The 14,629-nt window shown below is 46.6% G+C and overlaps 1 protein-coding gene across 1 annotated transcript; it reads right to left on the bottom strand.

The window, feature by feature from the left end:
* Positions 1 to 1,021: 1,021 nt before the first annotated feature.
* VSTM5 (V-set and transmembrane domain containing 5) lies at positions 1,022 to 7,232 on the bottom strand. Its single transcript, XM_062577872.1, has 5 exons — positions 7,144 to 7,232; positions 5,636 to 5,637; positions 2,933 to 3,253; positions 2,700 to 2,837; positions 1,022 to 1,065 (listed from the first exon to the last, which is right to left on the bottom strand). The coding sequence occupies exons 1-5, from the start codon at positions 7,230 to 7,232 to the stop codon at positions 1,022 to 1,024; spliced, it is 594 nt and encodes a 197-aa protein (XP_062433856.1).
* Between the last annotated feature and the right edge of the window lie 7,397 nt (positions 7,233 to 14,629).

The raw sequence follows: 14,629 nt of genomic DNA, 5'->3' as shown, positions 1-14,629 counted from the left end.
ACTCAGCTGATCTGCAGTTGGAAAACCTAAGTGCAACAAACTCAAAAAAAAAAAATGCTGTTTAGATCACTTTGTTTCCTTACAAAATAAGAATGCAAATGTGGCTTCTCTCAGCAAGAGTGATTTCTGAACCGCAACTGTAAGCAGTAAATTTCAAAGTGATGCTATGTTAACTTCCCTTGCCAGATAGACTGTTCTTCAGTGGGCCAGGTTTGCAAAAAACTCAACATTTTTCACAATAGAACAACTTATTATTCTCCTACCCCACTGGTGTGGTGCGTCATTATTTTATCTGAACGATCTAATCATTATAGGCAGCGTCATCTTCAGTACCTTGGCGTGGTTCCTTATTTAACAACCTTCCCTAATAAAGTCATAAAATGTGTGTTAGCATCCCTGGGCAATGTAAACAATCGAAAAAGTAAGTGAAGGAACTTTGACCAGCTTGGCATTATTTCAAAGTCAGTTTTGTCTCCTGAAGAATTACTGTTTGTCTGCAGAGTGTCAGGATTTTGCCCAGAAGTAGCAGCATATGTGCAGTAAATGGGATTCTATCTTTGCTGTTTTTTAAAATGTAATACTGTAATTAGATATTAAATTTATTACATTGAAGAATGCTAATTACTGTTCTGTCTGTAATAGGAGACTTGCCGTAGCCAAAATACAGGTGTCCTTCAAGACCATGATCGTTTCCACTATGTTTTGGTATTAGTGGCATGGTTGGTTGGTTGTTCTAAACTTGGCAGAGGCTGTCGATTTTATTAATTAACCACAAAAACGTGTTTGTGCCCGGCCATGAAAGCATGCTGTCTTTCGTTTTAACCTTGACTAGTAGAGCCAAAATCTTAACAGGTAAAAACAGCTCCATCAGATGCTGCTGATTTCATGTTAATTAGCTTTGCAAGTCAGGATGTTTCTATAATAGTCACAAACACTTTACCTTTTAGATTTCTCCTTGTTTTCCTTGCCAATGTTTTCTCCTGAGGTAGAACTGTTATTTTTGTTATGAAAGGGTTCTTGGCTAACACTCAATGGTTTCCAGTTCAATCTCTTCAGTTGTGCTTGCTGCAAATAAAAGGATAATTTTATTGATTGGCAATTGGATTCCAAAATTGTGTGTCAGTTGCTGAGACATTGTGAACTTCTTAGTATTTGTTCAAACTTACTAATCTACAATTGGAGAATAATTGTAATATTTTCAAATATAAGACATCTTTTCAAAAAAAAAAAGAAAAGAAAACTGTATAAACAGTCCCTCACTATCCTTAAAGTGACACTGTTTTCTTCAAGGATAAGACTAAAGACATAATCAAAACTAACCTGAAGTCTACAGGGCTGATCCTTATTCCTTTCTTCAATGACAGTTGAAAGGAGAACTCTTCCAAGGTGGAATCAGAGGACTAAAGTTAGGTTCCTGCTTTGAATCATGTTCTTGGTGACTACACATTGACTATAGAGGAAGTAACCAGAATTGCGCCCAACAAGCGCGTTTGATTCACACTATGTAAAACTCTGGCTCTGTAGGAACATCGGCTTTAACTCTTTCAGAAGGGAGACTTTATCTGAACATAAGCCTACATAGTCTGTCATGACATGCAAATTTTCAACAACTATAGAAATTCATCAACTACGTGCACACTGTGAAAACTTCAGCAGCCCTTAGAGCCATAGCAGGAAGAGACAGCCTGAGCCGAATTCATCTCTTCTCATCGCATTAGCATCTGCAGGATCTTTTCCTGAGATCCAGACTCAGGAAAGAGTCTGGGCCCCAAGGCTTAGGATTGCTGGACTATCTATGTTGGTCTGGAAAAACATTGGTATTTGAGCTGTGGTTCAAGGAAGAAACACAGAATTCTTACCTACAGGGCAAGAAACCACTAGTGGATCTGCACTTACAAAGAAGGCAGGTAGATGTCTGAAATGTTCCTGGGAGGAAGCGCTGTGCCTAGAGCTTGAGCTGAAGCCCATAGTGTGGCATCTTGCCTTGCTGCTGCGGCAGTATATCCCTGGTTTTGGCTTGAAAGTTTCTCCACTAATGTGTGAATGTTCCCTTCGATGCCTACCTTGTGTTCTCCTGATCCGAGACTGATGTCTTGTTTTGGCTTTTGTTAGGAGTCTGATTTTGGTACTAGTCACTGTTCATTGAAAGTAGCAGCTAATTAGATGAGAGGGCAGATTAAAGGGAGTTTTGGAAGGAGGGTGAGCAGTGCTGCCCTCTATAAAATGAGATGGATTCCACTCCCAAGGGCTGTTTGGCTTTTCCCCTAGGAAATTCCTTTCCGTTGCCGACACCGAGAGCACTGCTGATGCTCTTGGCTTTGGTTTATATCCCGTGACATTGCTGTTGCCGACACCGAGAGCACTGCTGATGCTCTTGGCTTTGATTTATATCCTGTGACATTGAAGATCTGGCCTTTTCTCTCAAAATTCTGCAATTAGTGATGGAAAGTTTTAGAAAGTTTTTTGTGGTCTCTGATGGGAAATGTGTAGAGCTGATGTTCTGCAGATCTTTCTGGATTGATTATCTATTACTCAGTTGACTATGTGAGTAGAGCTGAACAAGATAACTCAGCTGAGCCTTCTAATCTTGTCTCCCTGCTGCTTAGCACTTTTGTAGTAGCTCTAACCGTAAGTGAAAGTTAGGCTCAAAATTCAAACCTGAAAACCTCATACCCTGACTGAATTCTTTAGGGCAATACCTGTTAGTTTGTGTGTCGTCTTCTGGAATAGATGCAGGGATTTGTTACACAGCCACATGAAGCAGATCAAAATGGCAGATACCCCAGTGAGAAATGCAAAGAAAACTGCTACAAAATGTAAATCTTCATAAATAATCTCTGTAGGGAGGACAGAAAAATGTAATATAAATTGATCATGAGCAGACTGATGTTTAAACACATGGTAAAACCAAGCACTCCTGTCTAGCTCATACCGTAAACGTTGACTACGATGGTCCCGTAGATGTTCATTCCATACTCGTCTGTTACGGTGACAAAATAGTAGCCAGCATCTCTCACACCCACGTTCAGAAGCTGTATAGAGCCATTTTCAAAAATAGTCACTCTGTCCTTGTAGACTGTGGATGTGTTAACATAATTCCCGCTCTTCCACTCAACAATTTTTGTGGTACCTCGGCTTGACACATGCTTCCACTCAATGGTGGCGACACCCCTGCAAGAGTATTCAACTGAGAGGAGGATGTTTTGTGCCACTGTTGCATTGATGTTGGGCTGCGGGACAAGCAGCGATACTCCTCCGGGGGCTGAAAAACAAAGGAGGGCAATGAGCGTGGAGGTGGCACTGCAGCAAGTGTCACGGGCAGGGTGCAGCGTCTTGACACCACGGCTGGTGCTCAGCCACTGCGCAGATTTTGGGCTGTGTGGGACAAACATGAGCACCCTAGGTAGACTCTGTAATCACTGACATGACCGTCTGATGACAACATAGGAGACAGATCCAGCTAAGGCTGGTATTTATCTCACTTCAGTATTGGCTTTCAGAAAATCATGCGTTATGTGTAGTCTAAAAATTAGGAGGAGCTTCCTCTTTAGTCTCTGGGAAGAGAGGTAGCTCTGGGAGGTGAGTCATCCTGCCCAGCTCAGCAGTGCTTCTTAGAAGATGGGTTATCCTCTGCAGTCTCTGTCTCTCTCCTGACCACAGGAGACACATCTAACTTATAGATACCCAGTTTATTTGGTTATAGTTAGGAGAAATGTTTCTGCCTTACAGGACATGTAATCGTACATGTTTCAGTCTACCCAAGAGAAGATGGTTTGGAAGAGTCTTTTTTGGGGGAGAGAGGGCAACATTTTCTGAAAACTCTAATCTTGAATATATCTCAAATTAAGATATGGAAATCTTCACTTGCTTTCATAAATCTCACCTTTAACACATTTTAACTACCAAATTCTGTGTGTAAATATATGGGAAAAGTAGATGCTGCAGTTGCTTCATAGTTTACAGTGAAGATCTCTGTTACAGGTACCTGCTGCCTGCACTGCACTATCTTTTCAAGTCTCGGCACCCACCTCCTTCCTCAGGCATAGACACATCTCCTGTGAGCAGCCCTCACCTCCCATCTCTGCTATCCTGCTTTATCCAAAGTTCAGATGTTTCATGGTGATTTGTTTACAACTTAATTGCTAGGCAGCTGGCAAATAAAATAATCAGGAGATGGCTATTATGCTTCTGAAAGTCGGTTATAACATCCCACTTTATGTGGGCTTCAGAGAGGCTAAGACAACCTAATACCCCCATCCCCCCCAAAAAAAAGAAAACCAACATTTTGAGGAAATATGATTGTATAAAATCTTGTTTATTTACCTTATGCTGTGGATCAAGAATTGTGTAGATAAATATGCATCTTTTGTATGCATCAGTAACCGGCTTTCCTTTGAAAGCCTGCGTTGAAATTGCAAGCTTAATTGCCACGGCCAAGGTAATCTGCTAATGTCAGTTGATTACCATCCCTCAAAAGCAAGAACTGCAGCAGGCTTAAGCGTATGACAACTAGGCAAGGAGCTGGTCACATTTTCAGGATGAGAGAAGCTTAGCTGACTGCTTACAATACCAAATGGATTGTAAATTAGTAATAATGTGTAATCAGTCATTCGAGACAACAGCAAAATGTAAATGAAGGAAAAGCAGCCAGTTACATGCCAGTGCAGATAAATCACAGATAATCAAAGGTGCCCAGCTTTGCTAATGTGAAAGCTAGGCACTCATTTTCCAAGGCAAGAATAGATGCAAAAGAATATTTAATTCTCATACAGTTCTTAGGGGTGTGATTATGGAGCTGTTCATAACTCTGTTGACCTGAAGTAACCAGTGTTTAATGCGGTTTAATGTGTAACTGCAATAATCCTGCTTACATGTGTGTGGGGGGGGTTGCATGCAGATTTGGATGAACACCAAACATCCGAGTTTCAAGAGGCATACATATTTTTCGAATTAGTGGCATGTTTAAGAGACTTGGCTGGAGATGGAAATTCAGTTATCAACCCACAGAAATCAAACCAGACAAAAGCCAGATAAAGCACAGAGTACACCTTGCTTCTGAATCACCCTTCTGAAGGGTTCAGCAGGGACCAGCTCACCGGATCGCTCTCTTGCTGCTTGAGCAGCGTCTCTGCCATTGCTGAATTGACAAATAATGTTTGTTTCCAAATATCTGTAACCCAGAAGTCAGAGAGCGCCGGATCCTGAGCTACACTGAAACGGCGCAAAGCAAGCCTTGCTGGGGGAGCCTCCTGGAGGCGGTGCAAACTCACAGGAGAAAATTAAAGAAAAGAAAGAAAAAGATCTCCATGGGAAAAAATGAAAAAAAAAAAAAAAAACTTTCTTTTTCCCTGGGCCAGAAAGCCCCAAGCAACCACAAATAGAGAGTGAGAGAGACGAGTAAAAAATTACAAGCCAGCTCTGCTCCGTTTGGGATCTCTACTAGAATTTAGTGGAGTAACACAGTATTTGGTCTGCAGAAGCTCTGCTGGTCAAGGTAATGTATAATTTGGTGGGGAGACAGTTTGCTTCTCACGTCCTGGTCTAAGTGACCAGCATAGGAGAAAGCCCCAGCCCCCACATTTTTATTAGGCACATGAGATCAGGGCTTTTTCCATGGTAACACTCCTGGGATTACCCCTTCGTGGGGTAATCCCGCGCTACCCGGTCCCTTCGCAGGGCACCACGCTCGCCGGGGTTTCGGTTTCACCACGTATGCACGAGAGACCTGCGAAAAAGAGTTTTACGACAGCTAGATAAGCAGAACGGACGGGAACTTCTGGTCATTACTGCAAACGGTTCGAATTGTTCTTTCTGTCACACGTGCTTGTTTAAAGGCTTTTGCTCCATCCCTGACCACGGGTGAGCTGAGCGCCTCACCGCCGTGCTCCTTTACGGCTTTGTTTTGAACGTGCGATCACAGTATAAAACGTTCTCCCGTGAGCTGCCATTACACTGTTTGCAAACACTCGTTACGGCTCTGTCCAACCGGCAAAGCCAAGTTTGGCAATGCAATCCCTAAACATTTGGAAGCATTTTTAATGTGCACTCTGCCTAGCTCACCTGAAGCAGTGTAATCCGAACAGCGCTGCCTCGGCCTCGAGAGCAAACATCGCGCCCGGGCGCAAGGCCGCTGCGCCGCGCTCTGCTCCCCCCGCTGCCAAGCTAGCTGCTACGCGCGCGGCCGTGCACGCGCGCCAGAGCGGAGGAGGACACCAGCGCCGCTCTGAATGCGGCGGGTCTGCGTCCCCGGCCTACTGCAAACACCCGACTCCGAACTATTTGTCCGACGGAGCGTCAAGACTAGGAGCGATGCCGTGTTTGCACCGCACAAGGCCACGCAGGCTCGCAGCAAGCGGGGAAAACGGCCGGCAGCAGCGCGCCTGCACGCGGGCGCTCTCCGCGCAGAGCAATAAAAATAAAGCCGAATAAAATGCTATTGATTGGCGACAGAGGGACTTTGAGGGTAGTTCCTCCATCAGCGCCCGGCGCTGTCCTGCTTCCACCCGGGTCCACCCGAGTCGGCCTCCCCACCGGAGCGCTCCCCACCCTGGGTCCCGGGCGCGGATGCTGGCGGCAGCCTCCTTTACCGCTGCCTTTGCCAGGAGCGGCCACGAGCGGTCTGTCTGTCCGTCCATGTGCCACACCATCCCCGTTCACCCCAAATTCACCTTCCCTCCTTGCCGGCGGCTGCATTTCTCAGCTCGACTCGATCCGTTCGGGCTGGTGCTGTTTGCTCTGCGTTTTCTCGTTGCCCTTCTTGTTTGAAGAGAAGAGCTGCCCGTGCCTCCGGACGCGGGGCGCCCCGCTCGCCCCTCCGCAGCCCCAGCGCTGCCTCTCAGCTCCCTAACTCCCTCCGAGCGCCGACGCTCTTAACGTTTCCAGCCCGCAGAGAGCAGTGTCTGCGCGATTCCCCCCCACCCCACGCGTGTGCACACGCGCGCACACGCACACGCGTGGGCTGCTCCTCCCGGCTATATATGTATTCGCGAGGCCGAGCCGGGCGCAGCTCTCCCCCCTCCCCCCCCGCCCCCGCTCCCCGCCGGCAGCGCAGCCCCGGTGCTTGCCGGAGGCGGGGGGAGTCCCGGGCCGCGCCGCGCCGCGGACACGCGTGGGAGCGCAGCGGCCGCCGCCGCCGCCCCGCACTTACTCTGGAGCGCCCAGGCGGCCGCCAGGCAGAGGGCCGCGGCGCCCACGGCCACGGCCCGTCGGCGGCAGCCCGGGAGAGGTCTCATCCGCGCCGGCAAGCCGAAACCCGCGGGGTCGCATTTAAGCAGCGGCCGCCGGGGCTGCCGGGCCTCTTGGTCGCCCTCTTCTTCCTCCTCCTCCTCCTCTTCCTCCCGCCGCTGCCTCCCGCTGCTCCCAGCGAGGTGCCAGCAGCGAGCGGCGGCCGAGGCGCGGCCCCGCGGCAGGCGGCCGCGCGGCGCGGCGCGGCGCGGCGCGGCGGGGGGGTCCAGCAGGCGCGACATTTCCACGGGCAGCCAGCCAAAAACTCCGGGGCGAAGCTGGTGCGATTCGGGTTTCCTCCCTGCGCACCTCAGGGGCAGCGCAGAGGGGTTAGCTCAGGCTCAGGGTGGGAAGACTGAACGCTGCGCGGACTCCAGAGCCCTCGTCTCGTTCAGGACGCGACCAGATCAGCAGCTCCCTTGATTTCTGCCGCATCTCCGCAGCAAGGAGCCAGGTGGAGATGCCGGGGAAAAAGAAGTCAGTGAAGACCCGTTGCCTGAATATTTGCTTTTAAGTAGGTTTTGCAGCCTGCACTGATTTGCTGGGGGCATCTGGAAGTGCGCTGACACTTTGTCCACAAAGGCACCCTGGAGGGAGCCCCCCATGCGCCCCATCTGCTTGATCCTGTTCCTGTGCTTTGCCAACCCTCCCCCCCCTTGCTCTGTCAGGCCAATATCATGTCAACGTGTCCTTGCTGAGAATGAGATTACTGAAAAAAGTAACTTCATGGTGAATTTGTTCCTCAAAGCATTAAAGAAGATCTCACGGTAATGTGACTTTATGTCATTTTCCTTTTTGATTTTTTAAAGTTATTTATTTTTTTTGAGCTCCTGGCTCAGTGTCCTATTTTGGTAGCATAGCACATGGGGCAAATGCTTGTATAAAATTAATTAAACTTTGAATAATCTGAAATGTGTCACATGGGTTCCACTGATTTAATCTGGTCTATTGTAAAGTCAGATGTTAGTCATGAAATTCAAATCCAGGTCTCAAGGGCTTCCAAAAATATTGCCTTTGGGGTATAGGTCAGATGTTAGGATAAGTTAACTTTCAGTGTCAACATATAATTGCAAAGAAACTTCAAATTCCTTCTTTTAAAAGGAAAAATTATAAAATATCTAGAGATATTTTATCTCAAAATGGCCACGGTGGGCGCAAAGAAAATGTGCAAGACCCTGGCAGGGGGTTTCCATCACATGGGAGCAAATGGGACCCCCCGGCCCACCCTGCTCTTCCACAGCAATGTTGATTTGACCGTTAACTCAGAGCAATTTTGCAGAAAATCCAGATTGCGGTGTTAGTTGTGAGATCGCTTGCTCCGGCTCGAGCATGATGTGTTTTCCGAACGCAGCTTTCTGTCGAAATCCCGCCGCTCCACACGCGGCCGGGCCCGGCGCTACGCTGCTGCAGGCGTCGCGGCCGTTAACGTCGCTCCTCCGGTTTCCCTTTTCTCTGTGTGGCAAAGAGCAGCTGTAGGAAATATGAGCATATCAAACAATAAAGTATGGGTTGTGGAGAATTACCTTTCCTATTTTAATTACAAAGAGCCTGGTAAACTGCAGACTCAGTGCCGTAGAAGACTGGAGATTTTTATTGCTACATGCATAGTTTCATTTTTTTTTCCTGCCTTCTCTTTGCTGCCTGGGAGTCTCTCAGGTCTGTCTGGAAGGTTTGATTTCTCTTTCTGGTGTCATTAATAATGGAACAAAACCACATTAACAACTGCAACAACAGCCGGAGAGGAGCCAGGAAGCTCCTTTTGCTCTCTAATATGCTGCATGAGTACTTTGAAATGCTGTGTACAAAGTGTTTTTTTTTCCTTGACTTTTTTTTTTTTTGTACAGAAACAAATGCTTGACCTTGTCTTTTGCTAAAGAAAAGAAAAGTTACTCTAAAGTTAAAAATTCGCAGAGATTCCAGCCTCATATCCAGCGACCTGCAATAGCATTTTAGAGGCAATTTCACCTTGAGAAATTGCTTCTAAACTTTGGGAGAAAATGCGGAGGAGAGAGGCTCACAGAGATTTCAGGGCACTTCTGCAGGGCCCAAAGGGGCTGGCGATTAAGCACCACTTTCCTTGAGATGCTTTCGGTGGCTGCGGGCTAGCGACGGGCTGGCAGCGAGCGGGAGGGAGCCGCAGGCTGCCGAAGCAGCGGCCCGAACGCAGGACGAAGTCGTGGAAGAGGAACAGGTAACATCTTGGTGGACTCTCCTCTTTCGTGTGCAGCTGGCAGCCCAAACTTGCCTTACTTTGAAAGTGAAAAGACCCTCCATTAGTTGGACGGCACGGGGTTAAAAAGGTAATTTTCAGCATTTGAAGCAGGAAGCGGCCACATCCCGCGCTTGGTTTGTCAGTGGTTTCTTTCTGCCTTTTCACTTTTTGGCGGGGGCCCAGTACAAAGTATCCTTATCCCAAACGGATCAGTATTTCTGAGAGGAACGATCACGGGCAATCCTGGTTTGTCAGCATTCCTCGACTTTTTAAGCTGTGTGTACTGTCCGAGTCTCGCGGTGGTTTGAGGTTTCTCGGCTTTGGGAGTTAGGAAAACAGAAGAAAAAAATGAAGTGAAATTCAACCTTGACAGGTGCAGGAATGCGTATCTGGGGAGTGCACAGATGCTGAGTAGAAAAGAGACATTCGGAAATAACTTTTATCAGATTAGAGGCTTAGCAAACTACACCCTCAGCTGCACCCTGGGGGCGTCCAGGCGGCTGCTCTTGCCCATATCGCCCTGCTCAACGTTGGTAGTGAAGCAGGCCATCACCGCGGGGCACTGAAACACGTCCAAGACGTTACTCACCCCTCTACACACTTCTGAAGCCAGGACGTAACAATACCTTTATGTTCTTTAAATGGGAAACCAAACCATAAAGATAAAATTGCTTGTTTTCAGGAAGCTTGTGGCGAAAAAAACCCCTCTTCCTTGAGCTTCTGAGGTCATTGCTGTCCCTTCCAGAAGGTGAGGTGAGATCTGGGCTGGGGCTGGGCGCTGGCTGGGCAGCGCGGTGGTGGGTACTGGGTGGAGAAACCTCTCCCTGGCGATGCCTCTGCCTTTCCACCGGCTCCCCAGGAGCACGGGGGCCCGCCAGCGCATGGGCGGTAGGACATGTCTTATACCAGCAGGGAAATTTGCTGAGCTCTTCTTTATCGTTTTTCTCTCTCCCTCCGTCTTCTTTCTGTCGTCCTTGTCTCGTCTGCTGTGTGCTGTGCCCATACCTGCTGGTGATGCCTAAGGAAGCGGATCTGCCATGAAGTCCTTCCCAGAGACAAATGAAGGCAAATATATCCACGCCTCACGTTCACGAAGGCTGGGTGGGGTTTTCCAGCCTGGTGCAGTGGTCTGAGTCTCTGGGGACCTCAGAGATGTGGTGCCTAGTGGCACAAGCAGAGGCACAGTCTTTCCCAGGAAGCTGCATAAGTGCCACTGGAAGACCTATTTCTCAAATTTTATAGTCCTGTGCTAAAAGTCAGGAAGGCTTAAAGAATACCAGGAATCACCCAGGCAAATAATATTTTGATGCTGAATAGAACTTATTTGGTATCAGGATCTTGTTTTGATTGACCTAAAACTGTTCAGGAATTTGAATCCCATTTGCTGAATATTTCAGGGTTCTTTTCCTCTGAGTAGAGTCCAAAGGCCCATGAGCAGGATTCACCGTGTCTCCCTTCTTGTCTTTTATTTCTTGTCTTTTATTCTGTAGCTCAGCAACTGAAGCTTTATTCCATGAAATGGGGAAATATAAAATTCAGTTCAAATATAGGCACTTCTGGCAATGTGGGATGGAGGAGAGTAATTGGATGTCTGTTTCTATCACCCTGAAATCTTAATCCCACAAGACAAAGTAGGTTTTAATTTCAGAAAACAAAAAACAAAGTTACACCAACAAGATAAAAAGAATTTCCACTTAAATAAAGTTATTTATGTTACAGTTTGGCTATGACATCAGAAGGTCCATCACTGATACAACCCTTCAGCTGACACGAGTGCACCTTGAAAGAATAAAGTCTAAAGCTATCATTTATTGCCTAAGAATTCTCTCTGCAAAACTGGGTTTCTAGAAAGGGGCCGCAGTGTTGCACAATGCCAAGAAAAGGAGCTCTTTTCACACATTTTCCAGGATACTCTACTTCTAGTTTGCTCATCATAGCACTTTGTATATTCATTATTAGCAGAATAAGTATTTTCAACTGCAGAATTCAGCAAAACAAATAGTACATATACCCATTGTGTGCAGAGTGAAAATAGTCTCAAAAAAGAGGAAAATACAGAAAGGAAACCTTATGTCTTCCCTCTTCATCTCTAGAATAGCACAAGAATTTGTCATTCCATCTCCTGGGATGCCAGAGGAGCATGACCCTGCCTTTCTTCCCGAATTCTGCCAATGCAGGAGTGGTGATATGTGCAGACTGGGGTTGAGAACTTCTTTAGAATTAAGCTAGAGTTATAATTAAGCAAGGCAATAATTAAGCATGATTAAGCTGGTCTATTTTAAATGGACCATTTAAACATCTACACCATAGTCACAATAGCTCTTTTTATGTGAATCACCTAGTACTTCTCTATTTCATGCAGAGTAAATCTGGCATAAGGAATTTTCTTTGATTGGCTCTGTCAGCACATCCGTGTCCTCATTTGGTCTTACTGAGTTGCAGAAGCCAGAAACCTCTTTCTCTAAGGACTTCTCTAAGATTGCAGAAAGGCTGAGCAGGTGCCGTCCGTGAAGAGCACTCTGGAGACCCACAACCTGCTGCAGCAGCAGCTCCGCTCTCCTGGCCTCGCTCCCCGCGTTTACTCTCACTTGAGGACGTGACACCTTGCAGGGTCTGCTGGAAATGGGCAGCACCACAGCAAATTGAATCTGTCCCTTGCAGAATGACTGCTGAAATATTTTAGGCATGTTGCCTTTCGAATAATGGCCATGACTGGGCAACACTGATGTAATTACTGGTGTCACCCATGGAAGCAAATGCTGGTAATTGAAGGCAGTCATAGCTCAGACCCTTGTGAATGCGTCATGGGTGATTTCCTCTTGGAGCACCGCAGGCGTCACTCTGTCCATTAGAGGCTTGCCCCTGGCTCCCTGCCTAGGCCTGCATCAGGGGGACATCCTAGGAACTACCCTGAACATATTGGAGATGGAAATTTCATTTATTTTTTTGCTTCAGATTTGCAGGAACGCAGTACAGCCTAGGTGGCGCATGGAAGAGGTCATGTGGCACTAATGCTGGCAGCAGAAGACCTCCTGGCAATGCTAGCGGAAGTGCCTGGTGACTGGCAAGTGGCAGGTGATGGTGCCTGGTTGCAGTCTGTGTCTCCAGGTCAGGACACTTCTGAGGACACAGAGAAAGCCGTATTTAGGGCGGCAGGGAATGGGCTATTCCAAAAAGGAAGCGCTGATTTGTGTTACTTGGAGCTGGGGTTAGGTGGTAAATAATTAAAACCGCTGGAGTTTGGGTGCCTGAATTGGGAGCTGGGAGGAATTTGTCCCTAAAATGTTTTGTGAAGACCAGTAGGAAGATTGACTCAACACTGCAGCGGTCATATAAGGCACATCTCACAGGACATGCCAGGCCAGCAGAACTGAAGGAAAAGGAATCTTTGATCTTTTTAGTACTTTCTCAAAATCTAATTTGGAGAATGAGAGACTGTTGTTTTAACAAGTGACAAAATCCCTTCCTGACATTCCCACTAGAGGGATTTTTAGAGTGATACAACCCAAATAAAAGTTAAAAGACCAAAACTTAGCTTACACATTGTCTCACCCCAAAGACTGCAGCCAGGAGGAGACCGCAGTTTCTGTCTTAGTTTTGGCACAGGTCATTTTTATTCCAAATTTCCAATCAAATTGATTCTCCTTTCTTGCCATGTAAATCAGATTGCCACTATGGATTTACATTGCCCTGCAAGTCAAGCAAAGGAGAGGAGGACTGGCCAGTGTGATGTTCGGACCCCAAAGAGCATGTGTGGGCTGCTCTGATATCCAATCTGCCTGCAGGAACTCAGGCTGAGTAAGTTTTAGTACCTCATGCACATGTTGAAGTTTATTACTCTTTCCACTTGGGCTTTTTGTAGTCCTGGCATACACAACGTTTGGATAAGGGCTCTAGGACTTTCTAGAACATGGTGCTTGCTTTATGAAAAATATTTAGGACCCAAAATTTGGCCCTTCCTAGCAACAGGTCTGGCGCATGATACTGTTGGTCTTAAAAGTGGAGGTACAGGTAGAAATTTCACTTTTTATTCTAACTGGTCTATTTTAAGCCTTGCTATTGGTTTTAACACTTGTGTGCCAGTCTACTAGACCCTGTCTCCACTGCAAAGTTAGAAGTAGGGTGTAATATGGCTTGATTCATATTGCGAGCTGTAGCATGTCAGGCTCAGAGTATCCATCCTGCATGTAGGATGAGCTGAGCCTGGCATCTGTGCTGATGATAGGATGAGTTATTACATGTCACTGAAAGTGTGGGTTTATAATGCATGAGACAGTATTCAAGCTCTCCATCTCTAGACTGACCTAAATCTTCACAGCAGAATAAGCTGGTTGTTTGAAAAGTGGGTTATCAGATGAATGTGGGCTTGAGACCAGGCTCAGGTATCCCTTCCTGGTGGATATACTGTCAGGATCAGCTCCACAGGCTCAGAGGACCACTCTGTAGCCTCTAAGCAGTGAGCGGGCCAGGCTCCCTAATACATCTGAAAGCACAGCACAGGAGGAGGGCTTGCCTGCCCGTGTTTTCTAATTATACCAGTGAGCCTCGGAGGAGATACAACTCCACAACTTGCCTTTTCTAAACTCCTTACCTGTTTCAAATCATTCTCTTTTCTTGGAAGGGCTTTGGAAAGGTAGTGTTCTGAGGAATTAATGTAGAAACTTCAATATAGCAACCGAGGAAAAAAGATTTACTATTTACTTTGTGTTCAGTCTGAGCCTCATTAAAAATCTGATGTTTGATTCATGCTGTTGTGAAAACCTCATATAAGCCTGTGTAGGATTTATGTTTTAACAGGACAAACTGAAGCATCTCCAGGGCAGAGACTGTAGGTTTCATTAAGCCTCCTTTCCACATTTTTATTCACAGTCTTATTCACAGATTGATGTGTGCAAGGGTGACTCTTCTCCTAAAGAGGTAGGTATATGTCCAGAGAAACTTCGGTGGGGTTGACCTAGATTTATCTTGATGGGATTGAACAGTAATCTTTCACAGACTGCATGCAAGTCAGCATGAATTTGTGCCAAAGTGGCATGAATTTCCTTAAATTATGTAAGGACACAACCACTGCATGGTCTTTAGTCACTGCAGTGCTGCTAAAGGTTATCACCTGTTAGGACAAATGGAAAGCTCAAATGGCCACAATTTCTCATAGGCATTACAGACTTTATTTTCACAAGAGCAGTACGTTAT

Source organism: Rhea pennata, chromosome 1, assembly GCF_028389875.1.
Source record: "Rhea pennata isolate bPtePen1 chromosome 1, bPtePen1.pri, whole genome shotgun sequence".
Classification (NCBI taxonomy): Eukaryota; Metazoa; Chordata; class Aves; order Rheiformes; family Rheidae; genus Rhea; species Rhea pennata.
This window is presented reverse-complemented; position numbering and strand designations above follow the sequence as displayed.

Coding starts and splice junctions, on each gene's coding strand:
- VSTM5 (XM_062577872.1), bottom strand. CDS start 7,232: ATGAGACCTCTCCCGGGCTGCCGCCGACGGGCCGTGGCCGTGGGCGCC. Junction 2,838..2,932: donor CATCGTAGTCAACGTTTACG/GTATGAGCTAGA, acceptor TCCTCCCTACAG/AGATTATTTATGAAGATTTA. Junction 1,066..2,699: donor GACGACACACAAACTAACAG/GTATTGCCCTAA, acceptor TTTTATTTGCAG/CAAGCACAACTGAAGAGATT.